Source organism: Salvia miltiorrhiza, chromosome 2 (assembly GCF_028751815.1).
Source record: "Salvia miltiorrhiza cultivar Shanhuang (shh) chromosome 2, IMPLAD_Smil_shh, whole genome shotgun sequence".
Classification (NCBI taxonomy): domain Eukaryota; kingdom Viridiplantae; phylum Streptophyta; class Magnoliopsida; order Lamiales; family Lamiaceae; genus Salvia; species Salvia miltiorrhiza.
In genome coordinates this window covers 4,085,058-4,105,515 of record NC_080388.1, presented here as the reverse complement: position 1 = coordinate 4,105,515, position 20,458 = coordinate 4,085,058, and the positions used below count along the sequence as shown (strand labels likewise).

General features: G+C 40.3%; 1 protein-coding gene and 1 long non-coding RNA gene across 2 annotated transcripts; both read right to left on the bottom strand.

Annotated features, from left to right (window-relative positions):
* Nucleotides 1-13,727: 13,727 nt before the first annotated feature.
* On the bottom strand, nt 13,728-14,255 carry LOC131007860 (dirigent protein 22-like). Its single transcript, XM_057934774.1, has one exon. It carries the CDS (start codon nt 14,253-14,255, stop codon nt 13,728-13,730), a length of 528 nt encoding a protein of 175 aa, XP_057790757.1.
* A 1,317-nt stretch (nt 14,256-15,572) lies between these two features.
* Nucleotides 15,573-18,784, bottom strand: LOC131012778 (uncharacterized). The gene is made up of 2 exons (XR_009097434.1): nt 18,540-18,784; nt 15,573-16,412 (listed from the first exon to the last, which is right to left on the bottom strand). It is a non-coding gene; the product is annotated as an uncharacterized LOC131012778 (long non-coding RNA).
* Nucleotides 18,785-20,458: the final 1,674 nt, after the last annotated feature.

Below are 20,458 nucleotides of genomic sequence, written 5' to 3'. Positions count from 1 at the left end.
ATCCTACTGCAATATAGAACAACAAGCTTGAGAATCATTCACCTTAGCAACTAGAAGATTAAACAGAATACGAGAATTTGCTTAATCAGTAGCAAAGAGAACCACAACAACATTTTATTTGTGTAGTAAAAGAAGAATGACTAGAGAACTTAGCTTAAGGAATAGGGCCGACTGCCCTGCTCTGAATCGGAAGGCGACGCGACGACGGAGCTTTCATTGACGTCTGAATCGGGACTGTCGGAGCTCTGCGAATCATGGCGACGGCGGCTCCGGGAAAGGAGGCTGTTGGACTCTTGCTGTTAACAGCAGCGGCTGGCGGCGGCGCTCCCAAGCGGCTACGTCCGGCGATAGAATTCCAGGCCTCGACCCGGCGAAACAGCAGCTGTAGTTAGAGGCGGCGGAAATCTCGAAGGTAGCCGACGACGCAGCAATAGGCAACCGTGAGCAGGCTGGCTCGCCGGATTCCAGTAGCAGCAGCGGCGTCGGGGCTCGGGGAATCGACAGAGGCGTCGAACTTTTATCTGCTCACTGGAGGAACGCAGCAGCAACGACGAGATTGAGAGTGACAGATCTGTTTTGGAGAGGATAAGAAGGACGTTGAGGGATTGACGTTGACGAGGAGCTGCAGCGGCAGGCGCCTCGGCTGAGGCCGGTTGGAGGCGGAGCGAGAGGGAGAAATAGAGAGAGAGAGCTCGACTATTTTGAGTGAGAGAGAGAGAGGTGTGCGTTCTTTTGTGTGTGTGCGTGATTTGTAAGGTAAAAGAGAGAACCGAGAGTGTGTGTGAGAGTGTATGTGAGTGTGTATTGAAATAGAGAGAGAGAACCGAGATGTTGGGGGGGGGGAAATTTTGGGCTTTTTCCTATTTTAATTAAAGTTGGACTCCTTATTTTAATTGGGCTTATTTATTAAATTCTTTGGGCCTTGTTGATTTATTTTTAGTGGGCTTGAGTTGGGCTGGCTTATTTATTAATATTGGGCCTCTGATTTTATTTAAATGGCCGATTTTAATTACTGATTGGGCCTCCGATTTTATTTATATGGGCTTTGATTTAATTGTTGTTTTGATTTGTATGGGCTTCATTTAATTGAGTTGAACTTTATTTATTTTAATAATTGGGCCATTACATTGGGCCATTTCATTGGGCCGGAGTTTATTTAATTATGTTGGACTCCTTATTTGGGCTTCGTTTCAGTGGGCCGATTTTATTTTAAATTACAGTGGGCTTGAGTTGGGCCAAAAATTTGGGCCTTTATTTTATTTTCTTTGGGCTTCATAATTATTTATTTTTGGGCCTTGTTGTATTTATTATAATTGGGCCTAATTCAATTATTTTGCTTGGGCTTTAGTTTAATTCATTGGGCCTAATTTAATTAATTCATTGGGCCTAATTTAATTAATTCATTGGGCTTTGTTATTTTATTCCGATTGGGCCTCCTAATTATTTTCTTTAGGCCTTGGTTATTTATTCAACTGGGCCCTAAAATTATTTAATTACTTGAGTCCATGAATTACTCCAACTAAACTTTTCAATTTAATTATTGGAATGCCACGATTTATTTAAATCAAGCCCATATTTGTTTAATTAATTATTAGGCTGCCTTATGTTGAGCCTTTTAATTATTTAATCTTATAACATTACTTGTTCCTATTTATTAAGTCTGATTAATTATGAGGTTATAAAGCAAATAAGTTGAAGTATTTATTTATTTTTTTTTTTATTGACTACGAGGAATGGGGTTTATTTACTTGGCGGATTGGAACACCTGAAGCGAACGGATTATTTTAGTTAATTACTCAACCACGCAAGATGAAACCTAGTTGGTATTTATTTGATCCGATAGTGAGGATTAATAGTAGTAATTATCAAATATCATCTCGGAGTAATAAATCATGCATAAAAATCATGCATAGTTAATTCTGTAATCTCATTATTTGAGGATTTTACTCGAGCAATATCTTATTTATATTCTCGTAATAAAGGTCAAGCACGAGATTAATAATCAGTCAAGGAGCTACTGTACCACAAAAAGTTTCTAACAGGTGGACATTACTTTCATATATATCAAATGAGTTTAAATATTACGTTCAAGCAAGTTATTTCATGACAAAATCTTTGAGTTAAAGTTATTTCAAGTATTGTCTTGCCATAAAATGTTTAAATTTTAGTATGATATCTATCTGCTTTGGCTTTGCCAATGATGCAATCGAATTCGGGTCTTGAGCAGTTGATAGCTATCCTGCCAGGGCTAGTGTACACCAGTGACCGTGAGTCATCTAGCGGGTTGGCCGGTCAAGTGACTGTGAGAGGTGGCCACCTCTCCGGCACACAGTTCCAGATATGATAGATTACAGAACTTAGACTGCAGTCGAACTTTAAGAATCACAAATGAATTTAGTAAGCTTGGGCTTTTAGCGAAAAACTCCCTTGCTGTACTGTTTATGATGGCATGACAATTTACAGTTTTGAAGCATGTATTTTTATACTTAGACATACGTGCCCACTGAGTACTTTTGTACTCAAGCCCTGCATATATTTCTAAATGTGCAGGTTGAGCAGCTGCAGATGGTGATGAAGTGACGAGCGGGATTCTTTTGTCTTATTATGTATTAATGAACTCTAGGGTTACATGTCTTCATACATGTAATCAGAATCATATTCCGCTGCGTACTCAGAAGTTTTATGTTTATTTGGCTAAGTCAGAGATATCTGAACTTATTAGTTATTTGAGTCTATACGACTAAACTTCTGTTATATTATAAATATTCCTTTTGTTAAATGATGAAATGTGATTCTTCTTTGTTTAATTATCCCCTTTCTACCCCGCTTCTAATATCCCTCCATTAGTCACGGTTTCCCGGCTTAATTATCCTTAATTAGGACCGGTCGTGACAGAGTGGTATCAGAGCAGTTCATTTGCTCTGAACCCTAGAGTTAATAAATTTTTCTAGTATGATCACTAGTATGAAAGAGTCAGTCGGCAAAAGCTCAGCACTTCATCACATCGCTATGCTCAACAGAAAGGAATGCAACAGAAAGTTTCGAATGTTGAAGTTTATATTTCGCCTTGATGCAAATGTTGATTTTACTTATGCCTTTTTATGGAGATGTTACTCAATGAACTTAGATGCGCTAAGGATGCATGATCACTGTTATGAACACAACAATAGAAGGAATTTAGCAAGAACATTTTTGCTTTTCTCTGTAAATTGAGGCGATGAGTAAGATACAAAGTTAGTGAACCAGACGAGAAATCAACAAACAAAATACAATGGGGAGTAAAGAAAAGTGTCACACACGAGACAGTGACACGGGCATAGATCTTCGTTCGGATTATTCACGCGAGGCGGATACCGAATCAACTATTGCCTTAATCAGAGTATAGTGGGAACACTTTTCATAGTAATAAGAATACCCTACATAGTTTGGAAACTGCAACATAGCGGAGTTATCTCTTTTCAAAAACCTAGTTAGTACTAGTTGCAGCATATTTAAGACTTCACGAATTATATTCGAGTCTAGTGTTAGGCTATTATGATTATAATACCATGGTTTGAATTTCGAGACCTCAAGTAGAATTATTACCTTACTGTTGTAGATATGTTTGAACCTTACTGTTTTTGCCACCTATTTTGATATTCGTGAGTTTGATTATGCGACCTTCATGTATAGATGGCAAGGATGCGCTTTACCAGACGACGGCCGTTGCGTCGAGATGCTAGTCCGGATGCTATCAGGAACTCATATTTTACTTATCGCCGATGCCACGGTGATGACTTAGGCCAATTCTTGGCCGGCTTCCATCGACACTGGGTCGCTGCAAGAGACCATGGGATATCAGACTATGACAGAATGGAGCGGCTAATGGATTTGCTGCCATCAGAATGGCAGGGATGGGCGAGGATGATTTCCGCTCACTACATCACTCGTTCTGGCAGGTCCTATGACTTGCATTATGACTTCTCTGGATTTACTGCTGAGATACAGGCACAATTCACTCGTTGGGGAAATGCTCCTCGAGGGCCGTATATACGTCCGGGAGACCTTGCTCGAGTCGGAGTACCTTCGCCCGACGAACTACTGGACCCACTTCCGGAGCCGACTCCACCAGCAGCCCCTATCTTAAGGCAACCCAGGAGGCACGACGCTGAGGCAGGCCCCTCTAGGCCTCAAGCCTACAGAGATTTTCCACCTGGCACGGGTTCAGTGCCATTAGTCTGTGAGCCACCATTGTCATCGAGGCAGTTGAGCAAGGCAGAGATAGCAGCCGCTATGGCCGACGTTGACAGAGTCTTAGCCGATACCATGGATTTCCTCAATAGGGGAAAAGCCCCGGCCATGGACGACCGCCCAACTCTTCGAGTCACCTTGAAGATGATTCGCTCAGCCATCATTGGCCAGGCAGCAGGTGAAGGAGGGGGTGAGTCGCACCCATCTGGCGGAGAAACAGATGAGGACCCAGAGGAAGATCCGGAAGAGGATCCAGAGGAAGACAGCCATGCCCCGACCCAGGGATCTTGTACCCGATCTTCTTAGACCGGTTTATATATATATCTAATAGGATGATATTTAAATATTCCAGAAACATAGATTGTTCTGATGCTTTTGTATGCCATGTGTCGGCATAGACTTTTGACTAGTATTAGGACGGAGACGCGAAACCTTGGGACGTTCCGTGACTGAGTAGTTTTTGTAATGGCTCACTAGGTAGCCAGTTCATCATGTGTGGTACTTAGATAGATCTTTGAATCTAGATTTTATGATGATGTAAAATCCTCATTGAGGCAATTTTCCCTATGTTATATATGGTGATCTTATTGGTTTTTCGCAGCAAGTCGTTCCGCTATGTTTTATTTATATGTTCGTTTAAGTTTTAACAAGAGCAGAACTCGATGAGTTAAAGAGTAACTATAGAAATGATAGTATGGCCTTATTGTTTTTTTTAATGCACTGACAACTTGTGTTTAACCTAATAGAATGCCGCCAAAACGAGGACGACCAAGAGGAGGGGGCAGGATTCCCCGAAATGAAAGAAGAGGCCCAGAAACAGGGCCAGAACCAGAACCCGAAATAGTTCAACCACCTGTTCAGCCAGAACGACGGATTGAAGAATTATTCTTGCGACAGAACCCACCTACCTTCAACGGGACAGGAGACCCAGCAGAAGCTGAAACTTGGGTTCGCGCTATTGAACGCATTTTCAACTTCCTGCGTTGCACCGACCAAGAACGTCTGACTTGTATGTCCTTTCAGTTGACTGGGTCAGCTGATTTCTGGTGGGAAGCACGGATGAAAACGATGACAGCAGAGCAGTTAGAAAACCTGACCTGGGAACAATTCAAAGCTGGTATATATGACAAGTATATACCCAAGAGCTACCGCAAGAAGAAGGAAGCTGAATTTTACAATCTAAAGCAAGGGAAGATGTCGGTAACTCAATATGACAGGATGTTCTGCGATATGTCTAGATATGCGCCGGAACAAGTGGACACAGATGAGAAGATGGCTAAAAAGTTTTGTGCCGGTCTGAGGCACAAGATTAGGATGGCCTTGGCAAGCCATGGAGGATTGTCTTACACTGAGTCGCTCAGCCGAGCGTTAGACATTGAGGCAGCCATGCCAGGAGAAAGACTTGCAACTGTACCTGCTCCAGCACCTCTACATGATCAAAATCATAATCAGAATTTCAAAGGGAAGAGGAGATGGGACAACAGTAACCCGAACCAAAGCGAGAAGAGGCCATGGCAGGGACGGGTCTTCCAGTCACAGGGCTATGGAGGTCAGAGTGCACCGAAACAGATGGGAAATAACCAACAGAGGGCCCCACATTGCCCCAAATGTAACAAAAATCATGTGGGAATCTGTAAGGCCGGCAGTGATAGTTGCTATATCTGTAACCAGAAGGGGCACTATGCAAACCGGTGCCCGAATAAGCAACATGGAACGAGTTCAAGGCCAAACCCACCTATCCAGGCTCCGCATCTGCGAGCAATTCAAGCTTTGCCCCAACCATACCCAAGGCAGCAACCACAGTATCAGCAGCCACAGCAGCACCAACAGCTACAGTACCAACCACAACCTCAACAACAGTATCAGCAACAGGCCCGCCAACAACAGCAGCGACAACAGAAACAACATGAAAAACCTCGTCATGCTAGAGCCTATGCTATGAGGCAGAAGCAGCCCGAGAACAACCAGGGAAACCTGGCAGGTATGGGCATGCTACTCAATACTCCTGTTGTACTTCTATTTGATACGGGCGCATCGCATACTTTCATTTCAAGTACATGTGTTGATACATTAAAACTTAAAATGGAAAGAGCTGACCTGGAGTTGAGTATATCATCACCTATAGGAGGAATGACGACAGTAGATCATGTGTGCTTGAACCTAGAACTGAACATAGGGTCACACAAGATTGTAGTGAACAACTCCTATGTTATACCGATGGGAGATGTGGACATAATCCTAGGAATGGACTGGCTAGCCGAGAACTATGCCACCATCCTTTGTAACGAAAGACAGATATTGTTTCGACCCCCAGGAAGGGAGCCGTCACATTTCCACGGAATTAGTATGGGAAGAAGAAAGATGATCATCTCCGCCCTACAAGCAACGAAAATGATGAAGAAGGGATACCCAGCTTACCTCGTATACTTGCACGGAGAACTGGGTACTGAAAAGAGTATAGAAGATGTAGCAATTGTACGGGACTTTTCAGATGTATTTCCAGAGATTCTGCCAGGGCCACCACCGGACAGACCAATTGAGTTTACCATTGATTTGGAGCCCGGGGCAGCTCCCATTTCGAAGGCACCATACCGGATGGCTCCTAAAGAGTTGGAAGAACTCAAGATACAACTGCAAGAACTTTTGGAACTTGGATTCATTAGGCCAAGTGTATCACCTTGGGGTGCACCTGTACTTTTTGTGAAGAAAAAGGATGGCACATTGAGAATGTGCATAGACTATAGGGAACTGAACAAAGTGACACTGAAGAACAAATATCCTTTACCAAGGATAGATGACCTCTTCGACCAGCTCAAGGGAGCAAGCATGTTCTCGAAGATTGATTTGCGGTCTGGTTATCACCAGCTGAAGATTCGATCAGAAGACGTACCTAAGACGGCATTTCGAACTAGGTATGGCCACTACGAATTTGTAGTTGTGCCATTCGGGCTAACTAATGCGCCAGCCGTGTTCATGGACCTCATGAATCGAGTGTTCCATCCGTATTTAGACAAATTTGTCTTGGTATTCATAGATGACATCCTGATCTACTCAAAGAACGATAAAGACCATGAGGAACATCTGAGAATTATTCTAGAAACGTTGAGAACAGAGCGCCTTTATGCCAAATTCAGCAAGTGTGAGTTTTGGCTCAGCGAAGTCACGTTTTTAGGACATATTGTATCATCAGAAGGGATTAAAGTGGACCCTGAAAAAGTGCAAGCAGTGCGCGAATGGAAATCGCCTACTAACCCTAATGAGATAAGAAGTTTCTTAGGATTGGCAGGTTACTATAGGAGGTTTATGGAAGGATTTTCCAAAATTGCAAGGCCAATGACGCAACTACTCAGGAAGGGAATAAAATTTTCTTGGACAGAGGAGTGCGAGAAGAGCTTCCAAGAACTTAAGGAGAAGTTAACTACGGCACCAGTGTTAGCCGTCCCAACAGCTGATAAGGAATACATGATCTACACAGACGCGTCCAAAAATGGACTTGGTTGCGTGCTGATGCAAGAAGGAAGAGTGATAGCATATGCGTCACGACAGCTTAGGCCACATGAACTGAATTACCCGACTCATGATTTGGAGTTAGCTGCAGTGGTGCATGCGCTGAAGATTTGGAGGCACCACTTATATGGAGTTAGGTGTGAAATATTCACAGATCATAAAAGCCTGAAATACTTTTTCGAGCAAAAGGACCTCAACATGAGACAGAGGAGATGGCTCGAACTAGTGAAAGACTATGACTGCGGTATTAACTACCACCCAGGCAAGGCCAACGTAGTGGCTGATGCATTGAGTCGTAAGACCCAATCTAAATTGGGAGCTCTCATCACTCGAGAGACGGTGCTCATAAGGGAATTTAGCAAAATGAGCATAGAAGTGGTTAAACCACCAGGGACGATAGCAAGCGTTGTGGCAACAGTACCTAACTTGAGGAAGATGATCGTAGAAGCACAAAGAAAAGACGGGAAGATGGAAAAACTACGGGAAGCAGTAAGAAAAGGAGGCGTCAAGAATTATCAAGAAGCATCAGATAATGTTATCCTCTTTGAAGGAAGAATATGCATCCCCACGATGATGAGCTTAAGGATAAAATCATGAGTGAGGCTCACGATACCCCTTATACTGCCCACCCAGGCAGTACTAAGATGTATCAGGACCTAAAGAAACACTTTTGGTGGGAAGGAATGAAGAGAGACATAGCGTCATTTGTGGAGAAATGCCTAGCATGCCAACAGGTGAAGGCCTTACATCAAAGGCCATATGGAAAACTACAACCGTTGGAAATTCCAGAATGGAAGTGGGAGCACATCGCAATGGATTTTGTGACCAGTTTGCCCAAAACAAAGAGAGGAAACACTGCCATTTGGGTAATAGTGGATCGACTCACAAAATGTGCTCATTTTATACCAATACCGATCACACATGGGTCAGACAAGCTAGCTCAGTTGTATGTTCGAGAGATTGTACGCTTACACGGTGTACCAGTGTCGATCACTTCAGACCGAGACTCAAAATTTACTTCTAGATTTTGGATGAGCTTACAGAAGGAGTTAGGCACGAGGTTAAATTTCAGCACCGCCTTCCACCCGCAGACAGATGGGCAGTCTGAAAGGACAATTCAGACCCTCGAAGATATGTTGAGAACAGTGGTGTTAGATAGAGGTGGAAGTTGGGAAGTAGTGCTGCCGTTGATTGAATTTGCCTATAATAACAGTTACCAGGCGACTATCGATATGGCACCATATGAGGCATTGTATGGAAGAAAATGTAGATCACCACTTTATTGGGATGAAGTGGGTGAGAGAAAAGTTTTAGGACCAGACATGGTAAATGAGATGGTTGAGATAGTCCGCCAGATCAGAGGGCGAATAAAAGAGGCACAAGATAGACAGAAATCTTACGCTGATGCACGTCGAACTGAGTTATGTTTTGAAATAGGAGACAAGGTCTTCCTAAAGGTATCTCCTACCAAGGGGATAACTAGGTTTGGTGTCAAGGGAAAACTTAGGCCCCGATTCGTAGGACCTTATGAGATTTTGGAAAGAATAGGCCCAGTAGCCTATAGGTTGGCATTACCGCCAAGTTTTGGAAACGTTCACAATGTTTTCCACGTATCACAACTCAGAAAATACGTTTTCGATCCAAAGCACATAATCCACCAAGAAGAGATGATCCTTTGCCCAGACTTGAGTTATGAAGAGAGACCAGAGGCCATTCTAGATCGAAAAGTACAACAACTCAGGAATAAGGCAATCACATCAGTGAAAGTCTTATGGAGACACCACGGACAAGAGGAAGCCACGTGGGAGCTTGAAGACAAAATGAAGGATAAATACCCCGAACTGTTTTAGAAGAAATATGCAAATTTCGGGACGAAATTTTTGTTAAGAGGGGTAGTATGTAGTGACCCGCTCTTTTATATATTTTAAATCCAGTAATGAGTGTGTATTTTTGTTCATCAGTGAATGAAAACGGATATTATTCTGATATGAATTCAGCTTATGATCCTGAATTTATATTGTTAAAGCAGTCAATGATATTATTTCAGAGTTATAACTGACTTAGCAAAGTCACGTTATTTATTTAAGCGAGATGGAATTAGATTTTATTCTTACTCAAGTTGTGGATTATTTCAGACTCGTGAGTTAATTAAATCTGCGGATTTAATTTATATATTAGAACAACGAACGAATTAAATCTACGGATTTAATTTTGATTCATTTTATAACTTATCGATTTTAGCGAGATATCACATGTCGAAATCGAGATTTATGTAAATACAGTATCAAGCAGAATCGAAGCCAGTATTTTATTTCAGTTACGGAATCACCGAGACATAGAAAATACATCATTAATTCTTCTCTATATTTTTTTTCTTTTTCTTTCCATCAATCTTTGACCACCACTTTTCCCCACCACTCATTTTTCACCCCGACCATTCACTCTTTCCCAACCACTTTCCCCCATCACTCATCATTTTTCCCACCACTCATCACTCAATTATGCAGCAATATATATTTTCTATTAGTATCATCCCCTAACAAATGCAAACTTTCACTCTCATCTTGTTTCACCGAGAAAACAAAATTTAAGAACAACCCAGTTTGTTTCTGCCAAAGCTCTCAAGGTAAGGTTTGGCTCAATACTTTCATTCTCCCTCGACTAAATTCACCTGCATTATACAATGAACCATCATTTATTTCAGTTAATTCCTCAGTGGAACTAATCAACTACAACGAACAATACATCAATCAAACCAAACAATTGCAAGGTAAGCTTTGTCCTTAACTTTGCTATTTTCAGTTCAAGTCTCCTTCATTCGTTAAACAATGGCAACTTCAATCCATTTCAGTTATTTCACCCTTCACTACACTCCAGCAACAACCAATCAATTGAATACAAGCGAGGTATTTTGCTATCTCAAATAACCATTCAGTTCGCATTCATATCAGAGGCATAATCACGTTTCACCACTATATCAAATGGGCATGATATGTATAGCAATAAAAAGACTTATGCTTTTCATCCTACTGCAATATAGAACAACAAGCTTGAGAATCATTCACCTTAGCAACTAGAAGATTAAACAGAATACGAGAATTTGCTTAATCAGTAGCAAAGAGAACCACAACAACATTTTATTTGTGTAGTAAAAGAAGAATGACTAGAGAACTTAGCTTAAGGAATAGGGCCGACTGCCCTGCTCTGAATCGGAAGACGACGCGACGACGGAGCTTTCATTGACGTCTGAATCGGGACTGTCGGAGCTCTGCGAATCATGGCGACGGCGGCTCCGGGAAAGGAGGCTGCTGGACTCTTGCTGTTAACAGCAGCGGCTGGCGGCGGCGCTCCCAAGCGGCTACGTCCGGCGATAGAATTCCAGGCCGCGACCCGGCAAAACAGCAGCTGTAGTTAGAGGCGGCGGAAATCTCGAAGGCAGCCGACGACGCAGCAATAGGCAACCGTGAGCAGGCTGGCTCGCCGGATTCCAGTAGCAGCAGCGGCGTCGGGGCTCGGGGAATCGACAGAGGCGTCGAACTTTTATCTGCTCACTGGAGGAACGCAGCAGCAACGACGAGATTGAGAGTGACAGATCTGTTTTGGAGAGGATAAGAAGGACGTTGAGGGATTGACGTTGACGAGGAGCTGCAGCGGCAGGCGCCTCGGCTGAGGCCGGTTGGAGGCGGAGCGAGAGGGAGAAATAGAGAGAGAGAGCTCGACTGTTTTGAGTGAGAGAGAGAGAGAGGTGTGCGTTCTTTTGTGTGTGTGCGTGATTTGTAAGGTAAAAGAGAGAACCGAGAGTGTGTGTGAGAGTGTATGTGAGTGTGTATTGAAATAGAGAGAGAGAACCGAGATGTTGGGGGGGGGGGGGAATTTTGGGCTTTTTCCTATTTTAATTAAAGTTGGACTCCTTATTTTAATTGGGCTTATTTATTAAATTCTTTGGGCCTTGTTGATTTATTTTTAGTGGGCTTGAGTTGGGCTGGCTTATTTATTAATATTGGGCCTCTGATTTTATTTAAATGGCCGATTTTAATTACTGATTGGGCCTCCGATTTTATTTATATGGGCTTTGATTTAATTGTTGTTTTGATTTGTATGGGCTTCATTTAATTGAGTTGGACTTTATTTATTTTAATAATTGGGCCATTACATTGGGCCATTTCATTGGGCCGGAGTTTATTTAATTATGTTGGACTCCTTATTTGGGCTTCGTTTCAGTGGGCCGATTTTATTTTAAATTACAGTGGGCTTGAGTTGGGCCGAAAATTTGGGCCTTTATTTTATTTTCTTTGGGCTTCATAATTATTTATTTTTGGGCCTTGTTGTATTTATTATAATTGGGCCTAATTCAATTATTTTGCTTGGGCTTTAGTTTAATTCATTGGGCCTAATTTAATTAATTCATTGGGCCTAATTTAATTAATTCATTGGGCTTTGTTATTTTATTCCGATTGGGCCTCCTAATTATTTTCTTTAAGCCTTGGTTATTTATTCAACTGGGCCCTAAAATTATTTAATTACTTGAGTCCATGAATTACTCCAACTAAACTTTTCAATTTAATTATTGGAATGCCACGATTTATTTAAATCAAGCCCATATTTGTTTAATTAATTATTAGGCTGCCTTATGTTGAGCCTTTTAATTATTTAATCTTATAACATTACTTGTTCCTATTTATTAAGTCTGATTAATTATGAGGTTATAAAGCAAATAAGTTGAAGTATTTATTTATTTATTTTATTTTTTTTATTGACTACGAGGAATGGGGTTTATTTACTTGGCGGATTGGAACACCTGAAGCGAACGGATTATTTTAGTTAATTACTCAACCACGCAAGATGAAACCTAGTTGGTATTTATTTGATCCGATAGTGAGGATTAATAGTAGTGATTATCTAATATCATCTCGGAGTAATAAATCATGCATAAAAATCATGCATAGTTAATTCTGTAATCTCATTATTTGAGGATTTTACTCGAGCAATATCTTATTTATATTCTCGTAATAAAGGTCAAGCACGAGATTAATAATCAGTCAAGGAGCTACTGTACCACAAAAAGTTTCTAACAGGTGGGCATTACTTTCATATATATCAAATGAGTTTAAATATTACGTTCAAGCAAGTTATTTCATGACAAAATCTTTGAGTTAAAGTTATTTCAAGTATTGTCTTGCCATAAAATGTTTAAATTTTAGTATGATATCTATCTGCTTTGGCTTTGCCAATGATGCAATCGAATTCGGGTCTTGAGCAGTTGATAGCTATCCTGCCAGGGCTAGTGTACACCAGTGACCGTGAGTCATCTAGCGGGTTGGCCGGTCAAGTGACCGTGAGAGGTGGCCACCTCTCCGGCACACAGTTCCAGATATGATAGATTACAGAACTTAGACTGCAGTCGAACTTTAAGAATCACAAATGAATTTAGTAAGCTTGGGCTTTTAGCGAAAAACTCCCTTGCTGTACTGTTTATGATGGCATGACAATTTACAGTTTTGAAGCATGTATTTTTATACTTAGGCATACGTGCCCACTGAGTACTTTTGTACTCAAGCCCTGCATATATTTCTAAATGTGCAGGTTGAGCAGCTGCAGATGGTGATGAAGTGACGAGCGGGATTCTTTTGTCTTATTATGTATTAATGAACTCTAGGGTTACATGTCTTCATACATGTAATCAGAATCATATTCCGCTGCGTACTCAGAAGTTTTATGTTTATTTGGCTAAGTCAGAGATATCTGAACTTATTAGTTATTTGAGTCTATACGACTAAACTTCTGTTATATTATAAATATTCCTTTTGTTAAATGATGAAATGTGATTCTTCTTTGTTTAATTATCCCCTTTCTACCCCGCTTCTAATATCCCTCCATTAGTCACGGTTTCCCGGCTTAATTATCCTTAATTAGGACCGGTCGTGACAATATTGCTATCAAACGCTTAGATAAGACATGATTATTTATCTATTTTGCTTTATCTAGGGCTATCAAACATAATGTAGCACAGTCAGATTAGATTGCAGGACTGCATAGCTTCTCACGGGATCAAAGTAAACAGTCTCGAAAGTCGCGTAACCGCTGGCCCGACGGAATTTTCCGGTGCCGCCTACCACTGCCATCTCCGACAATTCCATAAACGAGTAAGAGCCTTGTAATTGCAGTGTGCTGCCTTTATACTTGCCATTGATAAACACAACCGAGTCTACCCACAGACTTTGGGATCCATCAAGGGCCGCTATGACAAAAAACCGCCGGCCCCTAGCGACTGGGGCCGAGAATTCCTCGATTTCTTCGGTTATCAGGGTGTCCGAGACAAACGTGGCTCCGAACCTAGTGAAGTTTAGGGGCCCGATTGACGGGCCCGGGACCTCGATCACGGTCGCATTTGGGCCACCGGCAGAAATTTTGTAGTAGAGTGTTATTTCGGTCTCTTTGAGAGGGCTCAGGGTTGCCTTAGAATATGTAAAAATGGCGAGAAATAGAAGTGCAAATAATGTGATTTTGATGGATGCCATAACCTTAAAATTTGAGAACTCAAATTCAAGATTATTTTGAGTTTTGTGTGATTTGGATATAACTTTTCAAGACTTATTTATAGCCGCGAGGGTTTGAACAAATGAGCACGTGAAATAGACTTGCCAACTAATACTTATTACTATTACTTATATTAATTTTTAAGGATAACTTAATATCTTAAAATATACACACACACACGTCCACACACACTATACACATACTCACAAATTAAATCCTTCAACATTATCTATTCTCTCAAATATATAATATCTATATTTTCAACAAAGTTGTAACAGAGCCACAAGGTTCTACTTGTGGTATATATGGTGAATCTTCAATCGATCGTTTCAAGTCCCCATGCTCAACAAGAGCAACATCGACAATTGGAGTATCAAAATGAAGGTGCTATTGGAAGCCCACGAAGTTTGGGAAATCGTGGAGAACAGCTACGAGGAGCTGCAAGACGAGGCCGCACTATCCCAACAACAAAAGGATAGATCGCGAGACGTGAGAAAGAGAGACAAGAAAGCTCTCTATCTCATTTATCAAGCACTAGAAGACGATGATTTTGAGAAGATCTCGAATGCGAGTACCGCCAAAGAAGCGTGGGCGAAGCTCCAGAACGCGTGCAAAGGAGCCGAGCAAGTTAAAAATGTACGACTTCAAATTTTAAGAGGAGAATTTGTGTCGTTGAATATGATAGAGTCCAAATCGGTCTCAGATTATTTTTCAAGACGTTTGACGGTCTCAAATCAAATGAAAAGAAATGGTGAAAATTTGGAGGATGTTAGAATTATGGAGAAAATATTGCGGTCACTAACTCCAAGATTTGAGCATATAATAATAACAATTGAAGAAACTAAAAATTTGAAGGAGATGATCATCAATCTCTTGTTGGGATCATTACAAGCTTATGAGCAGAAATAGAAAAAGAAACAAGATATAGTGGAGCAACTTTTAAAAATGCAAGAAAGCTCAAAAGATAAAGAAGAATGTCTGAGCAATAGTCGTGGACAGTCCGGGAGAGGACGTGGCCAAGGCCAAGATCGAGGCATGGGTCGAGGTCGTGGACGTGGACGAGGAGATTTCGTTAACAATGATGAAAGAAAAGAGTCTCCAAAAGGTGGACAAGTGAGAAGCAACACGCAGTCGAGGTATGATAAATCTTCAATTAAGTGCTATAATTGTCATATATTTGGGCACTATGCGTCCGAGTGCAGAGATGTAAAAATGTCACGACCGGCCAAAATTAAGGATAATTAAGCCGGGAAATCGTGGCTAATGGAGGGAGTTTAGAAGCGGGGTAGAAAGGGGAATAATCAAACAAGAAAGGATCGTATTTCATCATTGTTAACAACATGGATATCTATAATATAACAGAGTTTTTGTCGTATAGACTCAAATAACTAACAAGTTCGGATAACTCCGACTTATCCAAAATAACATAAAACTTCTGAGTACGCAGCGGAATAAGGTTCTGATTACATGTATGAAGACATGTAACCCTAGAGTTCATTAATACATAATAAGACAAAAGAGTCCCGCTCGTCACTTCATCACCATCGGCAGCTGCTTAACCTGCACATTTAGAAATATATGCAGGGCTGAGTACAAAAGTACTCAGTGGGCACATATGCCTACTATGAAATATAACATGCTTCGTAAAGTTGTAAATTGTCATGCCATCATAAACAGTACAGCAAGGGAGTTTTTCGCTAAAAAGGCCCAAGCTTACTAAATTCATTTGTGATTCTTAAAGTTCGTCTGCAGACTAAGTTCTCTTGTAATCTATCATATCTGGAACTGTGTGCCGGAGAGGTGGCCACCTCTCACGGTCACTTGACCGGCCAACCCGCTAGATGACTCACGGTCACTGGTGTACACTAGCCCTGGCAGGATAGCTATCAACTGCTCAGGACCCGAATTCGATTGCATAATAACTGGCAAAGCCACATCAGATAGATATCATACCAAACATTGAAACATTTATGGCAAGACAACATTTGAAATAATTTTCAGTTCAAAGATTTTGCAATGAAATAACTGTTCAAACATAACATTAAACTCATTTGATATATATGAAAGTAACCCACCTGATAGCAAAGCTTTGCTACAGATTAGTGACTCCTTGACGAGCTCTTATTCTTGCGCTCGACCTTTAATCCGAGAAAAATAACGTAAGACTTTAAATCGAGGGAAAATTCTCAATTAAATGAGAATGCGTAATTAAACTATGCATGAATCTCGTATGCATGAACTATTATTCTGAGATAATAATCATGGAATTTCTATTGTTAATCCAGGCTATCGGATTTAAACAAAAGCTAAGTCTCGTCTCATGAAGCCGGATAATTAACAAAAATTAATCCGTTCTCTTCGGGGTGTTCTAATCCGTCAATTAAATAAACCCCGCTCCTCGTAGTCAATAGAAAATAAATACTTCAACTTATTCGCTTTATAATCTCATAATTAATCGGGCTTAATAAATAAGAACAAGTAATGTTATAAAATAAAATAAAATAAAATAAAATAAAAAGGCTCAACATAAGGCACATAAGAATCACAATCAAACATCATCAAAACATGCTCTGCTTTTACACTGACTCAACTTCAAAATTTAATCTGTTCTGACTCCGACATCTCCTGGACTCGAGACTCATACCGAAAGAAAGATCTTCGAGTCTAGTTTCATATAAAAAAAAATAGAGTCGAAAACTCCAAGTGGTTTGAGAGATATGACGTTTTTACCACGATCTACCATGTTCGGCAGTTTTGAACAATCGAAAACTTGTATTTTTGAAAAATAGTAAACGTTGTCAAACTGGGCTCAACTTTGGTGGATATCTAAATAACACAATAAGGTTAATACCATAAAAATTTGGAAAGCTAGATCACCCAGGAAGCTACTGAAATAAATGACTCTTTTCTCTGTTCTCTGAAATTCTCAGTAGTAATGTGCAGTTTAGGTTTTACATTTTAAAGAAGTATCATACGAAGTTGGAATGGCTTGAAATTTTACCAGGGTACTCAAGACTCATGTAGGGACTTGCTATAAATTTTCAAAGCTGTTAGACATCGACAAACCGTCGATCACAGTAGGTCAGTAGGCCTACGAAATTCATATTTATAAGTCCTTAAAAATAATTTATATAAATCAAGAAATAATAGTTTAATCCCAAAAATATTCATTAAAAGTCCATCCTAATTTAAATAAAGAACGGACCTCATTTAAAATAAATAGTCCCAAACTTGTTACGCACATATACTAAATCTTTCACGAAACATCCTTTAAAATAAACTTTGATACATAGAAATAATTCAACAACTTGAGCTCTTAAGGGGTTGTTTTACAACAGACACCAAATCTACCTCGGATCTCCAAATGAGGCTCCAAAAGACATTCTGGAAACTAGACATTTCAAGGATCATTCTCCAATTTGAATCGAATGAAAACACAATTCAAACGAGCAAGATATGCCCTCTCAAAGATGGGTATTTAACAAGCAAAAATCTGTAAATTTCATATTTCCAGATTACAACCAAGTCAGTGGGCTTTCTTTAAAAATTCATATCTCCCTTTACAAAACTCCAATGGGAACCCCAAAGGTCAATCTGGAAACTAGGGAGAGATCATAACACTCTCCAGTTGGATTTACTCTAAGAACCTTCATGGTTTAGAAGATATGACTATCTAAAGTTCAGTGCACAAAAAGAGTTCAAGTTTGGCAGATTCAGAACATAAATCGGAAAAACCACTTTAAGCTTCACCAAAAATTCTAAAACTGAACAAGTAAGTTCCCAACATGTCAGTGAATATTCAGTAGAAAGATAGGCTTGAGAATCAAATATTTAAGTCGGCCTTTTCCACCTCAAAGTCGTAGGTTTGTAAAATCTACTGGATGGTACATGGAATAAGAACTAGATTTCAAGAATTTATACCGGTTGTTTCCCTTACTCAAAAATGGTGAGGCCGATGTCAAAAGAAAGATACGGGAGTCTAGAGTGACATATTCAAGTTTCAAAGGTTTTCACCGAGTGAAACTTTACTTATGATCTCCCAAAGATTGTTTACCAAAAATGTATTCCAGATGGGCAGTGATGTTTACAAATTCATAAATAAATCATGCGAGCTCTAAATATTCTGAAATTTTACCAAAATATAGAAAATGTATGAAAGATGATACACAATTAATTTGGGAATTTTTGGGAACCGTTTGGATGGCTGGAATCGCCTTGCAAAACACTGCCGGAGCAGTGTGCTTATGGCAGATTCGCTGCCTTACCTCATGCACGGTTTTTCACCCAATAAACTCTAGCTTCGAGTGTTGGGGTACTACTGGACTGGAGCAGCTTGAAATCTTGGCAAAGTAGTTAAGCCAAGTCTTCCTTCTCTTTGTGATTGCTGGTGCGAAATGGAAGGAATGGGTGAAGTGTTGGAGTTGATGGGGAGCAAAGGTAGTGGAGATGGTGGGGAGCATAGGGTAGTGGAGTTGATGGAGTGGGGAACAAAATTAATGGAAAGAAAAAGAGAAGAAAAGAAAGGAAAAAAAAATGTAGAGGAGAATTATTGATGTATTTTCTCTGTCTCGGTGATTCTGTAACTGTAAGATGGATCGTGTGCTCGTATATGCTTGATACTGTTTATTTAAATAAATCTCGTATTTCGACATGTGATTTCTCACTAAAATCGATAAATTATAAAATGAATCTAAATTAAATCCGTAGATTTAATTCGTTCGTTGCTCTGATATCTAAATTAAATCCGCAGATTTAATTAACTTCCTGAGTCGGAAATAATTCACGATCTGAGTAAAAATAAAATCAAATTCCATCTCGCTTAAATAAATAACGTGACTTTGCTAAGTCAGTTATAACTCTGAAATAATATCATTAACTGCTTTAACAATATAAATTCAGGATCATAAGCTGAATTCATATTAGGATAAAAACCGTTTTTCATTCACTGATGAACAAAAATAAACACTCATTACTGGATTTAAAATATATAAAAGAGCGGGTCACTACATACTACCCCTCTTAACAAAAATTTCGTCCCGAAATTTGCATATTTCTTCTAAAACAGTTCGGGGTATTTATCCTTCATTTTGTCTTCAAGCTCCCACGTGGCTTCCTCTTGTCCGTGGTGTCTCCATAAGACTTTCACTGTTGTGATTGCCTTATTCCTGAGTTGTTGTACTTTTCGATCTAGAATGGCCTCTGGTCTCTCTTCATAACTCAAGTCTGGGCAAAGGATCATCTCTTCTTGGTGGATTATGTGCTTTGGATCGAAAACGTATTTTCTGAGTTGTGATACGTGGAAAACATTGTGAACATTTCCAAAACTTGGCGGTAATGCCAACCTATAGGCTACTGGGCCTATTCTTTCCAAAATCTCATAAGGTCCTACGAATCGGGCCTAAGTTTTCCCTTGACACCAACCTAGTTATCCCCTTGGTAGGAGATACCTTTAGGAAGACCTTGTCTCCTATTTCAAAACATAACTCAGTTCGACGTGCATCAGCGTAAGATTTCTGTCTATCTTGTGCCTCTTTTATTCGCCCTCTGATCTGGCGGACTATCTCAACCATCTCATTGACCATGTCTGGTCCTAAAACTTTTCTCTCACCCACTTCATCCCAATAAAGCGGTGTGATCTACATTTTCTTCCATATAATGCCTCATATGGTGCCATATCGATAGTTGCCTGGTAACTGTTATTATAGGCAAATTCAATCAACGGCAGCACTGCTTCCCAACTTCCACCTCTGTCTAACACCACTGTTCTCAACATATCTTCAAGGGTCTGAATTGTCCTTTCAGACTGCCCATCTGTCTGCGGGTGAAAGGCGGTGCTAAAATTTAGCCTCGTGCCTAACTCCTTTTGTAAGCTCATTCAAAATCTAGAAGTAAATTTTGAGTCTCGGTCTGAAGTGATTGACACGAGTACACCGTGTAAGCGTACAATCTCTCGAACATACAACTGAGCTAGCTTGTCTGACCCGTGTGTGATCGGTATTGGTATAAAATGAGCACATTTTGTGAGTCGATCCACTATTACCCAAATTGCAGTGTTCATTTCTTTGTTCTGAGCAAACTAGTCACAAATCCATTGCAATGTTTTCCCACTTCCATTCCGGAATTTCTAAAGGTTGCAACTTTCCAAATGGCCTTTGGTGTAAGCCTTCACTTGCTTGCAAGCTAG